Source organism: Rhinopithecus roxellana, chromosome 20 (assembly GCF_007565055.1).
Source record: "Rhinopithecus roxellana isolate Shanxi Qingling chromosome 20, ASM756505v1, whole genome shotgun sequence".
Lineage (NCBI taxonomy): Eukaryota > Metazoa > Chordata > Mammalia > Primates > Cercopithecidae > Rhinopithecus > Rhinopithecus roxellana.
Window position 1 is genome coordinate 46,905,821 of NC_044568.1, and position 22,714 is coordinate 46,928,534.

Consider the following 22,714-nt stretch of genomic DNA (forward strand, 5'->3'; position numbering starts at 1 on the left):
AGTATTTTCATCTCTAATCACGGTATACAAATTAGAGCAAAGTCTCTATCATATAATAAAATATCCAGATGCTACTTGCCCATGTATTTTATATAATTTAACAGTGTCTTGTTCATTTTTCTTATGTCAGACTTGCGGAACCAGTTCTATTATTGTGTAAAACAAAACAAAACAACCTGTCTGCTCTTTATTAGGTGTCAGTGCTTTCTTTTGACTCCGAGTATTTACTTCTCTCTTTTCCTGCCAGCATTATATATTAATCAGTTAGCAAAAGACTTAATTTAGTTTACTCGTCTGAGCTCCTGCCATATTTATTTTGTAATCTGTCTAAGAAAAATCTTAAGATGGAAACATGCCTAATCTTTGTAACTGTAGTTTACCTTTCTTCTGTTGGGCTAGCTCCATGCTGGAATTTCATCCTTATTTTCACACTCTATCTCTTCCTAACTCTAATGCTTCTCAAAGGAGCCAAACTTTTCTGCTTCCTTGAACATTTAAAAATCCAACTGAGGGCAGGGAGTGGTGGCTCATGCCTGTAATCTCAGCACTTTGGGAGGCCAAGGTGGGCAGATCACTTGAGGTAAGGAATTTAACACCAGCCTGGTCAACATGGGGAAACTCCATCTCTACCAAAAAATACAAAAATTGGCCAGGCGTGGTGGTGGTGTACGTCTATAGTCCCAGCTACTCGGGAGGCTGAGGCGGGAGAATCACTTGAACCTGGGAGGCAGAGGTTGCAGTGAGCCAAGATCATACTACTGCACTCCAGTGTGGGTGATAGAGTGAGACTCTGTCTCGGAAAAAAAAAAAAATCCAGTTGACCAGAAGAGTTGGATTCACAATAATGACAAAATGCTATTTGCTTTGCAGGATGATCCTTCAAAAACAGCTTCAACTCTACGAGGCAATTTCTATATCACTGGGGACAGAGGGTATATGGATGAAGATGGGTATTTTTGGTTTGTTGCAAGATCAGATGATATCATATTATCCTCTGGGTAATTTTCTTTTCCATATGTGCATATGTCTGTGTTAACTGGTGATCAGTGTTCTAGAGTGAACGTGCCACTCACCTGTATGTATTCCTGCCATGTGTGTTTCTAGTTATCGAATTGGACCATTTGAGGTAGAAAATGCCCTGAATGAACACCCTTCAGTTGCAGAGTCAGCTGTTGTCAGCAGCCCAGACCCCATCAGAGGAGAGGTAAAAGAACTGATTAATGTCAACTTTATAATTTGTTGGCAATTTAACACATACTTACGAACAGTAGCTCAATGAAACAGAATTAACCAAATGATTCATTCACTAAATATGCAAGTCAGATAGAAATACGCTAGTCAGAAAGAACTGCTACAAAATAAGATTGAATTATGAGTTGTAGCTCTGATCCTAACAGACAAACAAACAAAATAAGGCTGAAAATATATACTAGAAAGAATTTGAATTCCTTCCATGGTGGACTAGGGCAAAGATGGTGTGAATGTCAGGCTCACACCAGGATGGGGTGACTGAAGTCAGCTGGATGGGATCAAGTTGTTACCCAGAAGGTCTGGAAACCAACAAGGTCCCTGGTGTAGTGAGGGAGAATGGGCTGGCATCAGATGTCAGAAGTGGGAACCAGAGGCCAGAACTGAGGTGACCATAAGCAGTCTGGATAGGTAAATAAGTAGAGGTTTCAGGAAGTAAACTCTGAATAACACCGGAGTCCTGAAAGCCCATTCCTGTTGGGGCTGACCACACAGTATTTTGGCTTAAAAGTACCACGCCAGGCAGCCTCCTGTGTTTTGCCTGTGTGTCTACAACATGCCCCTAGGGTTTCTCTAGGTGAGTTACGAGTTCCCACAAGTATTTCTTCAATCCATGTCACTTCTAACATTGAACCCAAGTTTTGAAGCTGATATTCATGTCAATACAAATCCAGAACTTTCTGTACCATGTATTCAAGCTCCTTATCTCAAATCCTAGGTATAGGGCTTCAAGCACAGGGCACAGGGCAGAGTTAGAAGGTTATCCAATCTCAGGGGATGAAATAGGTCCTCAAGTTTAAGGCAGGCTGGGCATGGTGGCTCACACCTGTAATCCTAGCACTTTGGGAGGCTGAGGTGGGTGGATCACCTGAGGTCAGGAGTTTGAGACTAGCCTGGTCAACATGGTGAAACCCTGTCTCCACTAAAAATACAAAAATTAGCCAGGCATGGTGGCGCATGCCTGTAATCCCTGCTACTTGGGAGGCTGAGACAGGAGAATCACTTGGACCCAGGACGGGGAGGTTGCAGTGAGCCAAGATTGTGCCACTGTGCTCCAGCCTGGGTAACAGAACAAGACTCCGTCTCAAAAAAATAAAAATAAAAAATAAAAAAGTTTAAGGTAAAAATGGGAGATGTGCATGTTACAGTGGAGGGTGAATCTCCCCCAGGAATGATTCCCCTAACTGATCTTTGATGCCAGAAGATACCCTGTAAGTCCTCCTGGATGGCCCAGAGTTGTTCCAGATATAGCCTAGTGGCGGGAATTGGTAGTTTGTCAAGTTGCTAGGATAACAATCGCTATTTACTGTGAAAGGATATATTCCAGGCAGCTAAGGGCAGGGAAAACAGTCAGTGATTACTGGCTTGTCTCTTTGCTCTGAACACCACCGGCAAGGTTTCACGAGTCTTAGCTCTTCCTGTACCTCTCCCCTACCATCAGTCATCATCAGTTTTACCCACCTCAACAGGTGCTTACTTGGGACAGGATGGTAGCTGAGCCTTTCGGAACAGGGTTGGCTTGGCAGCCACCTGATGTCCTAGAGTACAGTATAGGAAAGATCTATAAGTGGGTTGTGGTCCCCTCACAGCTCTGGGGTCTTGGCATAGGGCTTGGATTAGTCAGAGTGAGGGGGAAAGTGTGGCCAGTTTCCCAACAGTAGTGGGCTGCAGCATTTCCTGGTAGAAGATGTGAGTGGGTGTCTCAAATGAGGTGTGCATGAACAAAACGGCCATGTGCTCCATGCCTCCCTTTCTGCTGCCAGGCCTATTCTAGCTGGGTCAGGTCCTTCTCCAGGCTGGGTCTTGCCAGGCAGGGTAATTGGGTAGCAAGTTCCAGAATTGATTAAAAAGAATATTTGGATCTGAAATACCATTTTAACATTGGAATGTGAAATAAAGACTTGAGGAATATTTGTGTAGATCACTAGGTTCTTAAATTTTTGGGACCACATACCTCTTTGAGAATTTGAAGAAAACCATAGGCCACTGTTAAGACTTATGCAATGATGGAAATGTTCTATATTTGCACCATCCAATGTGATAGCCATGCATGGCTACCAATCACTTGAAATGTGGCTGGTGTGACTGAGAGTATTTAATCTTATTTAATTTTAATTGATTGAAATTGAAATAGCCACATGTGGCTAGTGGCTATCATATTGAATGGCACAGCCATAGACTTTTCTCAGAAAAATACAAGATTTTGCATAGAATTTCAGAGAGATTTGAAGCCCACTTATGCATTCTGGGTTAAAAAATAAGACCCAAACTTCTTGTAATTCTACGACTACAACTAAGAGCTAATGTTTTTGATGACTTACTATGTGCCAGGCATTATACATCTATGCTAATTCATTTAATCATCATAATCTCTTTTACAGAGAAGGAAACTGAGGCACAAAGAGATTACCTAACTTGTCCGATATTACATAACAAACTGTGACTTTAACCCAGCTGTTCTGACTTCAGAGTTCATACTCTTACCCATGTTAGGTTATTCCTTGTTAATTTAACATTTTCTGTAGTAGTTTAAAAAGATAAAGCAGACTTTATCCAAGTTGTAGGAATCGTCAGTATGTGAACCAGTATTGCAGTTTTTAAAATAATTTACCTTTGAATGACTCACTTATAACAAGCGTAGTTTTTTAATTTGTAAAAATGTTGTTAATGCAGCATTATAAAATTTTGACATTTTATAAAATGTCAAAAAATGAATGGAACAAAATTATATCCATAGACACACACAGACACAAGGGTTCACAACTACCCCCATGATACATGTAAATTAAAAATGTTCAAGTGTTGTTGTTATTTTTTCCTTTTTTTTTCTTAGAGACAAACTCTCACTCTGTTGCCCAGGCTGCTCTCGAACTCCTGGGCTCAAGCAATCCTCCCACCTCGGCCTCCCAAATGTTGGGAGTACAGGTGTGACCCACTGCGCCTGGCCACAAGGGTTTCGGGTAAAGACAAAAATGGGTAATTGCTCATAAAATGTCAAATTGCCCACTGGTGAACAGTTTTCCATATGTGAAAAAATTATAACTTCAAGTCTGTTTCTCACCAAATGGCTGTCCTAATTTGTTTCAAATAATTCCTTTTCAATCAAACCTTTACTCTCAGATCAAAGTGGATAGGAAATGTTGCCAGCTTATTTAAATAAGACTTCAGGCACTTAAGTGCAGGATATTTAATCATAAAAAAGCTTCAGGGGACTCTTCCGGAGCTGTGCCTACAGGGAAGCATCATTCCGTAGCCAGCTCTGGGCTGGTAATCTGGCTTTGGAGGTACATACTGGTTGATGCACCTAGACTCATGCCTCTAGGGAAGGCAGTAAATGGCAGTCCTGGTAGTGCCCCAGGAGAGAAAATGACAAGACTCCAAATTTACCTTAAAGGGGGCTATGAGGGATGGCCTATCTTTCTGTCTTCTCCATTACAGGTCCAAAAACTAGGCAGAGTTTTCAAAACATTTCTAGGAAGGATAAAATTTGGAGAACAGGATTTGTAAGCATAAAGTAATAACGTCTTTCTTGGCTTCTACCAGTTAAAGGCCACCATGATTTCTACTCTTGTTCCTAAGGGCCACAGAAATGGATCAGAGCAACAAAAAAGTGGCTGCTGGAATCTTCACAGCCTTGTATCAAGACTGCATGTTCTCTGTGAACTGTTCCCTTCAACAAAGACATGGCAAACTCGGCGTGACTACTGTTTATAAGTAATACCCATGCTGAGGGCTAGGCTGGACCAGGCTGGGTTGTTATAGGGGTCCCAGAGGCTCTCCTGTATTAGGTACAGACCAGGAAGTGTGTGAATTAACTGGCTGGCTTAAGAGCACAGATCTGGGATCAAACTTTATTAAAACACACTGGCCCACCCCACCAGGCATGTAGATTCTCAGAGCAAGCACACAAGACATACTAAAACATACAAATGCATAACTCATTTTCCTGGTGTTTCAAATATTTATTTTAGGTAGTAAAGGCTTTTATTGTTCTAAATCCTGATTACAAGTCACATGATCAAGAACAACTAATAAAGGAGATTCAGGAGCATGTTAAAAAATCTACAGCACCTTACAAATATCCCAGAAAGGTAGGCATCCTAATTATAACAAATATTTGCTCAGTGTTACGGAAAATTTCAACTATTTTTACATTTTAATGAATATTTTCTTCACACGTGCTACACCACAGGGTAAGAATCAGAATCTTTGAGATTAAAATGAAACCCTGAACCTATTTTGTTTGATCCTTTGGCTTACTGGACTTGCAGTAAATACTTAATATCAAGACAAGTTTCCTAACAATACCCTTTTCCCTATTTTGGTTGTTACCCAAAACCCATTCCAAAGACTATTCTAATTCTTCCACCTAGAATTCATAATCAAACTGCTATATAATTGGCTTTATGTAAAGATAAAAATTTCCAGGCTAATTTTCTTCCTCTTGATGCCAACAGGTAGAATTTATTCAAGAGCTGCCAAAGACTATCAGTGGGAAGACAAAAAGAAATGAACTGAGGAAGAAAGAATGGAAGACAATTTAAATTTGTTTCACTAATTACCATATGTATAAAACACATAGTATCTGTCAATCTCTAGAAACCACAGGATGATGGAGACGTGATAAAAACTGTGGTAGTATGCTTAGAAACTGTTGATTTAAAATATCTTGTGGTTATGATATCAGAGGCTAAATTTTGAAATAAAATATCTGGCAAATTCCTCCACATTAGTGTCAATGTTCCTATCATTTCTTAATATAAAAATGTCATCAATTGCTGATTAATTTTTAAATGTATAGTATAGAAGCAATTTCTGAACCAAATCTCTGCTACATAGGTTTTCAAACTTTAGTTGACTAATTATTCTGATATGTTGATATACAAATTAGAACCAATGTTCAAGCCGTGAAATAAAACTAAAGAACTTATAAAAGTTTTTAGAAAAATATAAAATATCAGAAGATTATGATAATTCTCAAAATACAAGAATCTACCTGAAAATAGACTAGGGATTTTTAATAGTCACATTTTTTGCAAATAATTTAAAAATAGTTTAAGACTTGTTTTAAGGTCTAACTATAAAAGAAGGATCATATACTATTGTTGCTTATTATATGTAATAAATACTGTTTACAAAAGATTACATTTGTGGTTCCTGAAGAAAGTATGATAAATTCAGTAAACATTAATATATAAAATAAAAATAAAATAATGTAAGATGTTATCAGAATACTCATGTTTGAAAATTCAAGGAACAATTAGGATTCATACATGAAAGGTTATCAATTCCTCATTGAAGGCCTGAGTCTCAAAGAAGTTTTGGTGGAAATACTTAAATTTCTGTCACAAATATGGCTCGTTTCTGGTGAATTAAATGTGACTCCCCCTGTGGAATGAGATGGAACCATGCTTTCCTTTTGAAGTGTTTGTTCCCATTTGAAATAACCACAACATTTTCTGTTTTCTTGGTATTTCCCAATAGGGCAACAATAGAAGACTTTCCCGTGGTTTGGTCCATTATTAGAAACAACAAGTCTCTTAGATCTTCGACCACACTTGCATAAGGGAGGTGTCATTTTCCCACTCTTCCAAGGCTCTTGTAGGTTAACTGTAGAAGTTAATATAGATGGGAGATGCTTCCAGGAAGAACTTCTTACTGGGGAGCAATCAGATGATGTAGGCTTTTCTTCATGAATAGTGAAGGGTTGTTTTTTTGCTGGTGGGAAAGCTTGGGGACTGCATGGATTCCTTTTGGTACCACCTGAAAGAAAAGAATGTTTCCCCAAAACTAAAGGATGAGACATATTGGCATTAACTCTGTTGAAGGTACCTGATTTGTGTTCAGGTAACTTAAAGGCAGAAATATCTGAACCTGGATCTTTGGCTTCTTTTACATTATAAATAGTGGTGTGAGGACTCTTGTACACAATAGAGTTAGAAGTCTCAGATTTTTTAGGAGTTTCCTCTATGTCTCCAAAGTTTTCATGACTTGGCATTTCCAATTCTTTCAAAACCATTAATCCTTCTCCAGAATTAAATGAAATCTCTAAGTCTGAGTCACTAATGGGAACTGTATAGTCTATGTTTTTCTCAGGCCGAGACGCTGGCAGTAAAACCACATCCTCCCAATCAGCCAACATAGGTAAACAGTCCAGAGTAGAGCTCATTTCCAAATCAGAAACATGATGAACAGTTGGAATGGTGGTAGAAACAAGTACCAATTCGGAACCAACTGTTGAAGACTTAGATTTGGTATTAAATGCAAGATGTTCATTTTTTCCTTGCTTTTGCATATAGATAGGTGAATTCAAGGTAGGAGACTGCAACTGCCCCAGAGAAGGAGAGGACTTAGTATTAAAAAGAGATAAGCAACTTTTGACATTGTGAAGACTTGCTTTTACATTGTTCTTTACTTGTAATTGATCCTGTTGTGCCTTTATAGGAGAATTTGCACAAATTGACTTCATTTGAACTTTTTCATGAGGATTTATTGTATTTTTAGGCTCATTATTATATATGCTGGGACCCTGGATGCTAATGGTACAGGCAGACATTTCTTCAACTTGATTTATATTCAAATTTCTGGCCAGAATGCTGGAATTCTTCTTAGTGGGAACCTATGATTCCACAGACAAATGCAACAGCTTTAGAAACTGCATTCATAATTTCTTCAGTATACAGTTTATGACAAAAAAAAAAAGTCATTGATTTATAAATGACTGCATACATTAAATCCACATTTCAAAGAACGTATGACTGTTCATGAAGTTTGAGATGACAGAATAAAGAGGCAAGACACTACTAACCTTGTTCAACGATCTTGTAATTTTCATTACACAACCATCTCTGATCATTTTCCAAGCAAGAAGGGCAGTATTCCGAGAATCGTCCAACCCTGAGGATATAAATATCAAACACTGAATTTAGTGGTACTAGTACTATTTCCTTAGTACTAAAGAAATAACATTAAAAAAACACCACTTGTGCAGAAACTGGAACATAGTTTTAGTTTTATGACCCTTTACTAATTTTAATAATGATAAACTGGTCTTGGAAGTGGAAGGCTATGGCAGCATTACCAATGAAAGACAAGCTCATCCACATTTATAGAGGATATGAAAATGTATTAGACAGTCTCCCAAAATGTGGCCAACGTTTCATAGGAACCAGGATTTGTGAATAATCTAATAGTCTTGTTCAGTTTTTTCACTAGTCCATTCTATTATTTGAGCACTTGTTTAATCTCCATTTGATTTGGCTTTCTTTTCATTCTTTTTAGCAACTAGAAAGTCACTAGATGGCAGTGCATCTTACAGTAGTTTATGAAAGTGGTAATTTGAAAGTCTTAGAAAACACAATGTGAATTGTTTAGGAGCTTTTTTTTAGGCTGAAGATATCCTTTACTAATGACATTACCAAAAAATGAAATTCATATGAAATATTTTTTAAAAGTCAAATGGCTTACATAATTTTTAATTTATACTAACCAGAATGTTCTCGTCCTGAGAATTCTATTCCTACTTCCTGCAAGGCACCACTTAGTCCTTTTGGTTTTCTCCTATAGAAAAGCTAATCAAATAAAAGAAGATATATCTAAAAATATATTACTATTTTAAAGGGTGTGTATTAACCACTTTTCATAATTTTTAGTTCTATTAGATTTAGAGTGTGCTCATTTTTTTGTGTGTTGTTTTTAAATACTTTAAGAAATGCACTTATGTGACCAGTGCAAAAGAAAATATCTTATTTGTAGAAACCCATGCCCATGTGTAGGATAAAAGTTAATCATTTTTCAATAGAAAAAAGTAAACATGCCCCGATTTTTGACCGTTACCTTGTAAGTTGCTCTGAGATCAATCCAAGAATTTAAAAACACAGGTTTTAACAGCTGTTTTCTTTTACACTCATACTCCAGGCAAACCCCCAAGTCCCAGTCTGCATTAGGTACATTAAAATAGAACAAAGTCAATGATGCCAGCATTTTTTACCTATGCTGCCACCATTTACAAATAGAATGCTGTAAGATCATATAAAATAGAACAGTAAGATTTCATTGCTCTGCTAATATCTAAAAATTATTCACTTTATATAACTTACTATTAACAAGTTAGGATTGATGACTAAATTTCAAAATGATTTCTTAAACACTCAGTAAAACCTTATTTCAGAAAGAAGAGGAAGATGTTAAATTACAAGGACTATATTTTCTATATTCCAGGAAAATATTAATGTTATTGAGAAACGAAACATTTTGTAGTAACTGGAAACCAAATATGACTATCAATGCTATGCTATCAATAAAACAGTATCGCTATCAATGACTATTAATAGCAATGCTCTAACACAGTCATACAAAAAACCTACTTTAAATGGCTCATTTTTTTTCTTTTAAGTGTCAAAGCATAAAAGCAAAGGATGTTGAGCTGATGAAGACTCTGTAGAAAAGAGCATGATAAGAGTGTTCACTAAATCATCTTTGCTTAATTCATACTAGTGGAACTCTAGAAAGATTTTTTATTTTAAGTTCAGGCTTAATATTTTAAGGTATTCCAAAAGGTTAATTTAAAAAATATGTATGAATTTACTTTTCTTGGCTAATATCGGCTAGGCATTTAAACTTTTCTTCCTAGCTCAAAAGATTAACAAATATAATTCTAGGTTAGCAAGTATAAAACTAGAAAGAAAGAATTACACAGTGGTAATGCTACCCATTTGTGATTAATAGGTATAACTTATTTTTTACCTGACCAAGTAACAAATGCACATAATTTTACTTCAGAAGTAGAAGGCTCTGAAACCCCAGTAGCAAAAATAATGTTCTTCTGTTGCTGAATCTTATGAATCCATTTACAGAACTGAGATAAGCAAATCTTCAGAGGGACTCCTTCATCAACTTGAGCCTGAGTAGAGTCACAAAAGCTGAATTCAACAATCAAATTCCATGATTATTTAGCATGTTTTATAACTGTGGAGAAAGATTGTTTTAAAAGAATCAGAAATGCCAAGTCATGAAAACACAGTGTACTGTGGGAAGATATAACAAAGCGGTTCTAACTGGAGAAGAGTTTATTTAGTGGAAAGAGGTAAAAACACATGGGAAAGAAATTATATTTAGAACCCACCAAGGTAAGAAAGATTAGATTGATAAAAACTAAAATCACAGAGAAATATGATCATTAAGCCCAGACTGACAGAAATGAAAGACAAATTTTGAGTCACCTAATTTCCATAAAATCAATTTGATCCTCATTTTTATAACACTATTCTTCCTTTGCTTTTTATTTATTTATTTAATTAAAAAAAAATTTTTTTTTTTTGAGACGAGGTCTTGCTTTGTTGCCCAGGGTGGAGTGCAGTGGCAAGATCTCGGCTCACTGCAACCTCCACCTCCTGGGTTCAAGTGAGTCTCCTGCCTCAGCCTCCCAAGTAGTTGGAATCACAGGTGTGTAACACCATGCCTGGCTAATTTTTGTATTTTTAGTAGAGACGGGGTTTTGCCAAGTTGGCCAGGCTGGTCTCGAACTCCTGACCTCAGGTGATCCACCCACCTTGGCCTTCCAAAGTGCTGGGATTACAGGCATGTTCCTTTGCTTTTTAAATCGAGTCCTGAGGTGGCTCACGCCTGTAATCCCAGCACCTTGGGAGGCCAAGGTGGGCAGATCACTTGAGGTGAGGAGTTTGAGACCAGTCTGGCCAACATGGCGAAACCCTGTCTCTACTTAAAATATAAAAATTAGCCAGGTGTGGTGGCATGTACCTATAGTCCCAGTTACTCAGGAAGCTGAGGCATGAGAATTGCTGGAACCCAGGAAGCAGAGGTTGCAATGAGCTCAGCCACCTTACTCCAGCCTGGCCGACAGAGCATGACTTTGTCTGAAAAATAAATAAATAAATACATAAATCGAGTCTTGAATCTAGAATAACACTAATCTTATTTATTTACTTATTTATTTATTTATTTTCACAGACAGATCTGCCGCCCAGGATAGACTGAGATTATACCTCCCTGCAGCCTCAAACTCCTGGACTCAAGTGGTCCTCCCACCTCAGCCTCCCAAGTAGCTGGGACCACAGGCACATGCCACGAAGTCAGGCTAAATTTTCTTTTTTTTTGTAGAGATGGAGTTCTCACTATGTTGTCTAGGTTGGTCTCAAACTCCTGGCCTCAAGCAATTCTCGAACAGCAGCCTGCAAAGTGCTGGGATTACAGGCATAAGCCATCATGCCTAACACTAAATAAATCTAATTCCAAATGGTATAATAGTTTTTACTTTCTTTTTGAAACTGACCTCTGAATTTGAAGATTTGCATCATACCTGCTTTATGCCTGTCAATTCCATGCAAAATTCTGAAAGAATTGGATGTTCCTGAGGTTGAACATAAGCCTGGAACTCAGATTCAATCTGTCCAGTTGATGTGTTCAGCAACACTGCTGGAAATTCAACTAAATGAAAGAATAATCAATTGACAGTTGAATAAATAATTTTTAAATTAATCCTGTAATCATCCTAAATCAAACATGTTACCATTTTAACAACCAGTTTTCAGTAAAAGCATATTAAAATGACCAAAGCAGTGTGACATAAAGGTTATAATAAAGTTATGCTAAAGAATAAATCAAAATATTGAAGTCATAAGCATGTTGTCTTAAAAGAAAACTCAATATACTTAAATATAAAAACCATATGGAATATAAAATTTACTTTTTTTGCAAAGGTTTTTTTTTTTTCAGTTTCTATGCCATTGAGGTGTTGTATGTAATATAAAACAACTATTTTATATAATAACACATTTACGTATTTGGGATTTTGCTCTTTTTTATTCAACACAGGTTTTACATTAAATTACCAATGCACAGACCATCCTGTTTTCTTAAACTCCTGGCTGATTTATATCTATAAACTTTAAAGTGACTCATCTAGTGCCAGCTTTGGCCATTCATAGCCCAGACTTACTTATTTCCTGGCTATGGTGGCGCTTCCCATCATTCCAGCATGTCGATTCAAAATCAATGACAATTAAGTAGTCAAACAACTGCTCTGCAAAAGATCAAGTTGTTCTTATGCTTTACCAGTGCTGAAAATGCAAAGCTACAAAATGCAAAGAAACTAAGCATACTACTCACTGGATTTGCTTCTTCCTAGATTTCCATTTGCTGGAGCAATTGACTTTCTCCTAATTAATCCAAGCTGCCTAAAAATGTGAAGCAATCCAAATATGATCAACAAACTCATTCACACTCCTGTTTGAATAGGCTATCAGACTAGTGGTACTGGGCAAGAATCTCATTATTTATTGTGACTGAGGGGAAACTGAACTGGACTTTGGGTTTACCTGCATAGGCCTCGAAAGTATGTATTTGCAAATTAGGCTAATTTGTTGGTTTTGTTTTTGAGACAGGGTCTCGCTCTGTCACCTAGGTTGCAGTGCAGTGGTATGATCACCGCTCACTGCAGCCTCAGTCTCCTGGGCTCAAGCAATCCTCCCACCACAGTCTCCTGACTAAGACTATAGGCAGGCGCGTGCCACCATGGCCCACTAGCTTTAATTTTTTTTCTTCTTTTTTTTTCTTTTTTTGTAAAGGCACGGTCTCACTATGTTGCCCAGGCTCATCTCAAACTCCTGGGCTCCAGCGATCCTCCCACCTCAGCCTCTCAAAGTGCTGGGATTACAGGCCTGAGCCACTGGGTCCAGCCAATTTACACTAATTTTATGTTACCCTTATTTTACAGTAATACTGAGGAACTTATTTGAGTTCCTACAATCATTTGATTGTACAGGTAAAAATGCACTGAAAATCTTATTTTTCCCCCTGCATTTTTTAAGCTCTTGCTATGTGTACAGTGCAGTTTTAAGAAGACAAGACAATGTAGGACATGGTTCAGTCTTCCAGCTTAAAAATCTGGGTAAAGAAACAAAAGATAGGGCCAGGTAAAGTGGTTCATGCCTGTAATCCCAGCACTTTGGGAGGCCAAGGCAGGTGGATTGCTTGAGCTCCAGAGTTCAAGACCAGCCTGAGCAACATGGTGAAACCCTGTCTCTATAAAAATTATAAAACCTAGCTGGGGCATGATGGTGCACACCTGTAGTGCCAACTACTCAGGAGGCTAAGGTGGGAGGATTGCTTGAGCCCGGGAGGTGGAGACTGCAGTGAGCCGAGATCATGCCACTGCACTCCAGCATGGGCAACAGAGTAAGATCCTGTCTCAAAAAAATTAATTAAATAAATAAAATAAAGAAGAAAAAAAGAGACGAGTTTACTGAGGTCTTAAGTGCAAGTAAAACAAACTACTTGGTATTAGTAGGTAGAGTTTTAACTAGGCAGATACCTCCTGTAGTTTTCAGTGTTTAAGAGAGGGAAGTGCCAGGATTTGGGAATAATAAATATCATTTATTAATTGCTTACTACATAGCAGGTACTAAACTAAGATGACAACCTCCTTTATTCCTCAGCAAGTGTGGTAGCTAGAAACTTTTCCTACCTATATTTTATGGATGAGAAAACTGATTCTTAATTTGCCAAGGAACATAGCTTTGGTATGTGAACCCAAGACTGTCCAATTCTGAAGCTCATGCTATTTGCTAATATATTACATCCTTCTAGTAATCAGAAATATGCACAGCACATCCAGGAATCAGGGAGGACACAATGATTAATTTTATGAATTAAAAGGATCACTAGGCCAGGCACGGTGGCTCACGCCTATAACCCCAGCACTTTGGGAGGCCTAGGCGGGTGGATCACCTGAGGTCGGGAGTTCGAGACCAGCCTGACCAACATAAAGAAACCCCGTGTCTACCAAAAATACAAAATTAGCCGGGTGTAGTGGCACAAGCCTGTAATCCCAGCTACTTGGGAGGCTGAGGGCAGGAGAATCACTTGAACTCGGGAGGCGGAGGTTGTGGGGAGCCGAGATCGCACCAGGGCACTCCAGCCTAGGCAACAAGAGCAAAACTCCGTGTCAAAAAAAATAAATAAATAAAGATAGAAAATGGGTTTGTAAAAAGTAAAGTAGAGGTTCCTCTTCAAAGACTTCCTTCCCCGTCTAATTAGGAATAAATAGTAACTTCTCTTAGAGCAAAATTGATTCAAAGACCTGTGCTAACATTCTTAAATATCTGATAGCCATAATAAAGAAATCAATGTACTTTATGTGCTTAGCTCCCACAATTTAGCCTAAATATTTGCCCTGGCATGCTTATACTGGTCCAATCAAACATTAGGTCATAGCCTGTTCCTCTTCCTTTTTTAAAAGTGTTTTTACCTTTCTCAGCATTCCAACAAGTTACTTCCTCCTTCCTTTGTTCTCCTCTACCTTTGCCTCTTCTAAAAAGTTCTAAGTTGCTAGTCAATCCGGACAAACACAGAATGTGAGGTCCCGTTCCAGCCAATGGAAACCAGACACAGCAGTAGGGTGGACGCGCCACGTTATAAATGACCCTGTCTCCTTTATTCAGTGCACTCTCCTGGCAAAACTGCTGGCAAGTGTACCTTTTCTGCAGGAAGTAAAAATGACCTTGCTAAATACATTAAATTTAAGTTCAAGTTCTATTTCTTTACAGCACCGAGGAACGAGCATTTCAAACAGGTTGAACACCTTGATGGGTTCAGTGTGGCCTGCCTGAGACCTCCAACTAGTCTGCAGGGCACTGTCACGTCCAGTCGTTTCCCGAGGCCTAAAATGGGCAGGCATTGGCTCAAGGCCACACAGTCAAGACCCCAGGGTTTGTAGGCCTCCTCCTGTCACCCTCGGGTAGAAAGCGGCCCAAGGCTGAAGACCGCGGTCCAGAGAGGCGCCTTTCCAACCATGCCAGGGACGGCAGGTCGCAGACGCCGGGGCTGCAGGTAATGGAGGCCATCACCGCAGATGCCACCTGCCGTGCCCTGCTCTGCCGCCCACGCCAGTGCCGAACCCGGAGCTACCCGTCCCCCACCCGGAATCCCCTCGAGTACCGCGCGAGCCGCTTCGTCGCCATTCCCAACACTCGCTGCTGTTCCAAGTCCAGCTGCCGGAAGTCGCTCGACTTCTACTTCCGTTCCGTTCAAACCTCCCGCGAGGCTGAGAGGGCGGTTGTTGTTGGCGGCTGTGGCTAAGGTGTGGACAGCCTCTGCTCCCCACCCGGCTTCTCTTCTGCGTTTCCCAGGCTGGGGAGGGGGGGGTGGTTTTAGGAGGGGAAACTGCTCGGCAGCACCTCCTTCTTTCTTTGCCAGGCAGACGCCCGTTGTAGCCGTTGGGGAACCGTTGGGAATCCGGTATCCGATGCGGACGGTAAAGCCGTTTGGGTTAGAGCGGCGCGGGTGTCCAGTCCGCGGAACAGGGAGATCGTTGGCACCTTTGCTTTTTTAGGGGGACGGGGATAGTTCGGTAAACTGAATTGAGAAGCGGATCCGAGGGAAGTTGAAAGCCGTCAAGCCCGTGCAGCTCTCCCGCTAGGAGGCGGCACGCGGGGGATAGGGGCGCTGGAGTTTCCCCAGCTCTAGCTGATCTTTCTCCACAGCCATGGAGCCAGAGAGGGAAGGGACTGAGAGACACCCCAGGAAGGTCAGGAAAAGGAGGCAGGCCCCAAACAAGCTGGTCGGGGCGGCTGAGGCGATGAAAGCCAGTTGGGATCTCGAGGAGAGTCAGCCCGAGGCCAAGGTGAGCAACGGGGAGCCCAAGCAGGCGGCCTGAGGCGGTTTGGAGCTCCCGGACCCTTGCCCAGCCGCCGTCGGGTGCCCTGGATGCGGGCTGGGTCTCCACCCTGGCCTCTCCGAACCTGATCCCTGATCATTAAAATAGCAATGAGTGTACTACCACCTTCCTGACACAAAGCTGTCATTGGCGGTTTAAAACTGGGATAGTGAGTCGGCCGGGCGCTGTGGCTCATGCCTGTAATCCCAGCACTTTGGGAGGTCAGGAGTTTGAGACCAGCCTGGCCAACATGGAGAAACCCCTGACACACACACACACACACACACAACTAGCCAGGCGTGGGGTGGGCGCCTGTAATCCCACCTACTTGGGAGGCTGAAGGCAGGAGAATCACTTGAACTCGGGAGCAGGAGGTTGCAATGAGCGGAGACCACACCATTGCACTCCAGCCTGGGCAACAAGAACGAAATTCCGTCTCAAAACAAAACAAAACAAAACAAAAAAACTAGGATAGTGGGTCGGGTGCAGTGGCTCACGCCTGTAATCCCAGCAGTTTGGGAGGCCAAGGCGGGAGCATCATTAGAGGCTAGGATTCGAGACCAGCTTGGGCAATATAATAAGGACCTCATCTCTTAAAAAAAAAAAAAAAAAAAAAAAAATGGCACAGTGCCTGGCGCATAATAGGAATGTTCGTCCAACAAATATTTATTGCCATCTTCTCAGTGCCGAGAATTGCTCTATGTTCTAGCAGTATCCCGGGGCACAAAAATACAATTCCTTGCCCTCCTGCAGTTTACATTCCAGTAGGGCAGGGGTCCCCAACCCCCTGTGCACAGACTGGTACCTACCTGCCTGTCCATGGGGTCCCCAACCCGCTGTTCACAGCTGGCCTGTTAGGAACCGGGTAACAGCGAGCGAATATTACCGACTTAGCTCCACCTAGGCATTAGATCTCATAGGAATGCCAACCCTATTGTGAGTCTTATTGTGAACTTTGCATACGAGGGTTCTAGGACTAATGATAAATGTAATGTACTTGAATCATCCCGAAACCGTCCCCCAGCCCTTCTCCCAGTCGGTGGAAAGATTGTCTAACACAAAACCGGTCCCTGGTGCCAACGGTTGGGGACCGCTGCAGTAGGGGAATAAAAAGGATGATTATCGGCCGGGCGCAGTGGCTCAGGCCTGTAATCCCAGCACTTTGGGAGGCCGAGGCGGGCGGATCACGAGGTCAGGAGATCCAGACCATCCTGGCGAACACGGTGAAACCCCGTCTCTACTAAAAATAAAAAAAAAAATTAGCCGGGTGTGGTGGCAGAGGCCTGTAGCCCCAGCTTCTCGGGAGGCTGAAGCAGGAGAATGGCGTGAACCCAGGAGGCGGCGGAGCTTGCAGTGAGCGGAGATGGGGCCACTGCACTGCAGCCTAGGCGACAGAGCGAGACTCCGTCTCAAAAAAAAAAAAAAAAAAAAAAGGCTGATTATCGCTATCATCCCTACCATTTATTGAGAACTAAATATACTTCATCCCTTTAGTCGTTCTTTGGGCTTTTTTGTTTGTTTTTGTGTTTGAGACAGGGTCTTTGCTCTGCTGGACTCAGGCTGGACGACAGTGGTGCGACAAGGATCCTCCTGTCTCTGCCTCTTACAGGCATGAGCCACTGCACCCAGCCATTCATTGTTTTTTATTGTCTGCCATGTGCTGGGGCACTGACCTAGGTGCTTGGGGAACATCAGTGAATAAAGTTCACTGCCCTAGTAGGTCTTATATTCTAGTGGGCATAGACAAGTGATAAAAATAAGTTATATAATATGTGACAGCGGGATTAGGGATGTGATTTTTTTTTTTTTTTTTTTTTTTTGAGGTGGTCTCACTCTGTCCCCCCGGCTGGACTTGGCTCACTGCAACTTTCACCTACCAGGTTGAAGTGATCCTCTCACCTCAGTTCCACCAATTAGATAGGATTACAAACGTGTGCCACTGCGCCAGCTAATTTTTCTTTTTTTGTGGAGACAGGGGTTTGCCATGTTGCTCAGGCTGGTCTTGAACTCTTGGACTTAAGCGATCTGTCCACCGTGGCCTCTGCAAGTTCTGGGATTATAGACATGAGCAACTGTGCCTGGCCTTTTTTTTTTCTTTTTTTTTTTTTTTAAAGAGTGACAGGGTCTCCAACTCCTGGGATCAAGAGATTCACCTGCCTCAGCCTCCCATAGTGCTGGGATTACAGGAATGAGCCACCACACCCAGCTGAAAAATTTTTTTTATTAAAGTGGGATTCCAGTTTTTTTGCCTATCGAATTTGCAAAAAAGGTTTAATGTTCATGTGGTAAGAAGTGTAAGGAGACTGACAATCACATATTTTGTTATGTTGAAACAATCTCAAACTTAACAGAAAAACTGTAAGAACAGTATCAAACCTTCCCTCAACCAACATTTGAAAGTATTTGCTGACACAATGGTCTTTTTCCACCCACCGCCAAGATATTTTATTATATATTTTCTAGAAACCTACATAATCACAGTGCAACCATCAAAATCAGGAAATTAACATGGATATATTACGACCATCTGCTCCTCAGATGCCATCCAAGTTGTCTGTAGTTGTTTGAATAATCCTTTTTAGCAATAAGATCCAGTCTAGAATTGTGTTAAATTTAATTGTCATGTCTCCTTCAAACAGTTCCTTAGTCTTCCCTTGATATTCATGACTTCATTGCTTTTGAATAATCCTGGGCCAGTTATTTTGTTGAATGTCCCTTAAATTAGATTTGTCTGTTTCTTCATTGATTAGATTCAGGTTATACACATCTTTAGCAGGAATATCACAGGAGTGATACTCTGCTCCCTTGCAGATTGTACACAATTTGATTTATCCCATTATTGGTGATATTAACTTTGATAACTCGATTAAGGTAGTTTCTACTAAACTTCTCTAAAGTTATCTTTTTCTTTTTGTAATTTTCATTCTTATTTATTTTTTTGAGACAGGATCTTGCTATATTGCCCAGGCTAGTCTGGAATTCCTGGGCTCAAACAGTCCTCCCACCTCAGCCTCAGTGTAGCTGAGATTACAGGCCTAAGCCACTGTTCCCAGCTCTCTTTGTAATGTGCTTCCTCAAACATTTTGGGCTTATGCATTTACTTTTTTATCAGTATGAACTCAGTGGTACCTATTGTTCAGTGTGTTACTATCTTTTACTGGATTGTGATGCTTTAAATATCCAAGATTTTGTCATTAAGCTAGCTTCTGTGGCCTTTTGACATGACAACACCATTCTTTGAGCACGTCATTACTTTCTGGCACAAAAAGATATTCCAGGCCCATATGTGCTTTCCCTGCCCCAAGCCTGGAATCAATCATTTCTCATAGGGTACTTGATTCTTTTTAGTGTAGAATGGTATTTTGATTTGGGTGCTATGGCGATGTCAATACAGATGCTTCTCAACTTAAAATAAGATTATGTCCCAATAAACCCATCGTAAATTGAAAATTCTGTAAGTTGAAAGTGTATACATACACACACTTACATTTAAATATTTTTCTGTATTTTACTGATGTGAATTCACATCAGTATCTCCACTTTAATCCAAATCCAGTACCACAGGGTTCATTCTAGTTTTCTCCTTTTTTTTTTTTTTTTTTTTTTTGAGATGAAGTCTTGCCCTGTCACCCAGGCTGGAGTGCAGTGGCATGATCTTTGCTCATTGCAACCTCTCCCTCCCAGCGATTCTCCTGCCTTAGCCTCCTGAGTAGCTGGGATTACAGGCACCCACCACCACGCCCGCCTAATTTTTGTACATTTAGTGGAGATGGCGTTTCATCATGTTGGCTGGTCTCAAATTCATGACCTCAAGTGATCTGCCCACCTCGGCTTCCCAAAGTGTTGGGATTATAGGCATGAGCCACTGTGCCCAACCCATTTTCATATTTGTAACTTCCTTCACTAACAATGAGAAACCCAACACCCAACATCTTCAATATATTTGATCAATCCCTTATTGCTGCCACTGACCCACCCTCACACCCTCTTGACTCTGCTTAGGCTCTGTCACCCTACACTGGCTCCATCACCTTGTACCAGGTCATCTTCCTTTGTGAGCACCCTCATCCTATGACAGGTAGCTGCCACCATCCTCTCACGTTTATACCCTCATCCTGTTCAGGCTTTAAATCCTGTAACAGACCACTACTGTCCCTCAGCATTGATGCCCTCCTTACCCTAAATAGTTTCTGACATCTGATATCTGGCCTCACTGCCCTCCCTTCCTTCCTGTATGGGTGACCTCCTTGTGCTGCTGAGGCTTTGACACCCCACACCTGAGCACCCTCCTGCATGAATGTCCTGGTCTTCTGCTCCTAGTCCTGGACTGTCTCCTCTGCAGGACACCCTCACCCAACTCAGGCTCTTGACATCCTATGCCTGGCAACCAGGGTTACTCACCGCCGTATAGACTCCATCTTGCTCAGTCTCACCTTATTAATTTCATGTTTTTATTTGGTAAAAACAAACAGGCATATTCTTTCAAGAGTTCATTTGAACCGGCAATTGATCCTAAGAAAGTAATTAGATAGATATACAAAGGTGTCTGTACAAGGATGTTCATCATAATGTTGTTTGTAATTTAAAAAACAAAACAGTGTTATCAATAAGGAATTTTTTCAGATATATTATAAATTTTCAGGTAAATTTAGAAAATGGACTATTATTCAAGTATTAAAATTGATGTGTGTGTTTTTTTTTAACTGATATGGAAAGATACTCACAGATTAAGTTTGGGAGTAGGGAGTTGGTTTCAAAAAAGAATGATTGATAAAATCCACTGGGGGCTATATAGTATAGAGATAAGCCTGCATTCCAGTCTTGGTTCTGTCATCTGTCTGTTTCTCCAATTTATCTGTGAAATGGGGATAATAGTAGTACCCACTTAAAAAGTTGTGAGAATTAAATTATTTAATGCATGTAAAGTGATCAGAACTGTGTCTGGCTAATATAAGAGTTTAACATTAACTTAAGACCATGGGAAGAAATTAGCAATAATATCTGATGTTTATTAAGTACTTGTATCAGGCACTAGCCTCACTACATTGTACTTGAACTATTTCATTCGTACTCCCAATTGTTTAATGAGATAAAATTATAATTACTCTCTAGATGAAGAAACTGAGTCCTAGAAAGGCTATGGCACTGGTCCAAGATGATAGAGCCTGGTGTTTGAACTCAGGTAGTATGACTCTAGGACTTGAGCTTCTAATTGCTATACTCTGCTGCCTCGCAGACCAAAAGGAAAGTGGTGATTACCTTTGAGTTGTACTTTTATGTTAATTATCTCTGATGTGACTTTTATTTTCATTTCTCTATTGTGTATCATTTATTTTACACTTCTCTATTATTGAATCTTTTGTAACAAACACAAATTACTTTAATAAACAAATATAGGCTGGGTGTGGTGACTGTAGGTTGGGCATGGGGGCTCATGCCAGCACTTTGGGAGGCTGAGGAGAACAGATGGCTTAAGCTCAGGACCAGCCTGGGTGACATGGTGAAAACCCATCTCTACCAGAAATACAAAAAAAATTAGTCAGGTATGGTGGCACACATCTGTGGTCCCAGCTAATGTGTGGTCCCAGCTACTCAGGACACTGAGGTGGGAGGATCACTTGAACCTGGGAGGCAGAGGTTGTAGTGAGCCAAGATAGCGTCACTGCACTCCATCCTGGGTGACACAGAGACTCTATCTCAGAAAAGAAAAAACGAAACAAGTATAAGTTCAAAGCCTTTTTAAAGGGATTGGGAGCTTGACTGAACTCTTGTTGCCCAGGGATAAATTCTCATTCATTAGCTTAGGCCACATTGATCTATGATCTGGCTCCTACTTCCCTCTCCTCATATCTCCACTACTATGCAACATGCACTCTTGGCTCCTTGCCAAGCCATACTACATGTTGAATGTGATGTTCCCGCCAACAGGGTAGACTCATTTTCAAGGCTTAGCCTCCGTATTTTCATCTCAGTAGCCTTCCCCAAACTCTCTGACCCCTAAAGCAGTTAGACTCCTTGTTCTCATACCTTTGTATTAGCACTTACCCACACTATGTTGGAATTAGCTATTGCTTTTTCCTCCTAGTAGAATGGACTCTTTGAGAGCATGAATTATGTTTTATTTATCCTATTCCTAGCATGTAACCAACTATCTATAATTCAGGTTTTGTGTCAATGATAGTTCAATATTTTATTAATAATGTCATACCTACCACATATTGTTATTTTATACCATCATTTTCAATTAATTAGAACTTCCTTATGTTAGAATATACCTGGATGTTAAAGTAATCAGAAGCTAGAATAATTTAATAACTCACTTTGTTGGTATTCTTGATAACCAATAATTGTTTGCTATGCCCTGATTAATCTTTGCAGAAAGCCCGCTTATCTACCATTTTATTTACTGACAACTGTGAAGTAACCCATGACCAGCTATGTGAATTGCTGAAGTATGCAGTTCTGGGCAAATCCAATGTTCCAAAACCCAGGTATGAGATGAACTTAAATGGTGGGTATTGACCACAGGTTTCTTTTTTCTTTTCTTTTCATTTTTTTTTTTTTTTTTTTTTACCTCTCCCAAGGCTCTATCATTCAAACCAGAGGTTTCAAACTGGCTTATCAACATTATTTTTTTGCTCTACAGCACATCCTAAATTTTTTCATGATGTCTGCCAAGTGTTAATTCTGGAAATTCCTATACAAAAATCTACCTTTTCTTCTTCCAAAAACTCAAAAATGGCAGCTATCCCTCTATTCCCACATGGCAACAATTTGTCAAAACTGAATGGT

The 22,714-nt window shown here is 40.4% G+C and overlaps 3 protein-coding genes across 11 annotated transcripts in view; 2 read left to right on the forward strand and 1 right to left on the reverse strand.

Annotated features, from left to right (window-relative positions):
- Positions 1–6,388, forward strand: part of ACSM3 (acyl-CoA synthetase medium chain family member 3) — a 34,204-nt gene extending 27,816 nt beyond the window's left edge. For 2 of the 4 annotated variants that reach the window (XM_010388571.2, XM_010388572.2), the window contains 4 exons: positions 871–998; positions 1,105–1,204; positions 5,220–5,339; positions 5,706–6,388. In XM_010388571.2, coding sequence (XP_010386873.1) covers positions 871–998; positions 1,105–1,204; positions 5,220–5,339; positions 5,706–5,792 — 435 coding nt within the window. In that variant the 3' untranslated portion in view covers positions 5,793–6,388. Of the gene's footprint in view, positions 1–870; positions 999–1,104; positions 1,205–4,827; positions 5,340–5,705 lie in introns of those variants that run through there. The other 2 variants (XR_750647.2, XR_004055507.1) reach the window with 2 other exon arrangements.
- An 81-nt stretch (positions 6,389–6,469) lies between these two features.
- Positions 6,470–15,312, reverse strand: ERI2 (ERI1 exoribonuclease family member 2). Of its 6 annotated transcripts, XM_010388568.2 has the most exons (10): positions 15,205–15,242; positions 14,516–14,747; positions 12,376–12,443; positions 12,206–12,289; positions 11,567–11,694; positions 9,994–10,150; positions 9,085–9,185; positions 8,738–8,819; positions 8,057–8,145; positions 6,470–7,867 (listed from the first exon to the last, which is right to left on the reverse strand). In XM_010388568.2, exons 5-10 carry the CDS (start codon positions 11,588–11,590, stop codon positions 6,533–6,535), a joined length of 1,788 nt encoding a protein of 595 aa, XP_010386870.1. In that variant the 5' UTR covers positions 11,591–11,694; positions 12,206–12,289; positions 12,376–12,443; positions 14,516–14,747; positions 15,205–15,242; the 3' UTR covers positions 6,470–6,532. The 6 variants fall into 6 exon arrangements, with proteins under 6 accessions (XP_010386870.1, XP_010386869.2, XP_030781459.1 ...); XM_010388567.2 differs by lacking the exon at positions 14,516–14,747 and having other exon boundaries at positions 15,205–15,312; XM_030925599.1 differs by lacking the exon at positions 14,516–14,747 and having other exon boundaries at positions 12,206–12,284; positions 15,205–15,266.
- Positions 15,313–15,473: 161 nt separating this feature from the next.
- Positions 15,474–22,714, forward strand: part of REXO5 (RNA exonuclease 5) — a 44,681-nt gene continuing 37,440 nt past the window's right edge. Inside the window, exons 1-2 of the mRNA XM_030925601.1 lie at positions 15,474–15,889; positions 22,301–22,413. Of these exons, the coding sequence (XP_030781461.1) occupies positions 15,752–15,889; positions 22,301–22,413 (251 nt within the window). The 5' untranslated portion in view covers positions 15,474–15,751. The remainder of the gene's footprint in view (positions 15,890–22,300; positions 22,414–22,714) is intronic.

Bases quoted from the DNA above. Each gene is read 5' to 3' on its own strand.
- ERI2 (XM_030925596.1), bottom strand. From the start codon at position 12,484: ATGAGTTTGTTGATCATATTTGGATTGCTTCACATTTTTAGGCAGCTT. The intron at 12,290-12,375 runs GTGAGTAGTATG...GATCTTTTGCAG, and splicing joins TCTAGGAAGAAGCAAATCCA to AGCAGTTGTTTGACTACTTA. The intron at 8,146-8,737 runs GTTAGTATAAAT...TTATATCCTCAG, and splicing joins CTCAGGACGAGAACATTCTG to GGTTGGACGATTCTCGGAAT.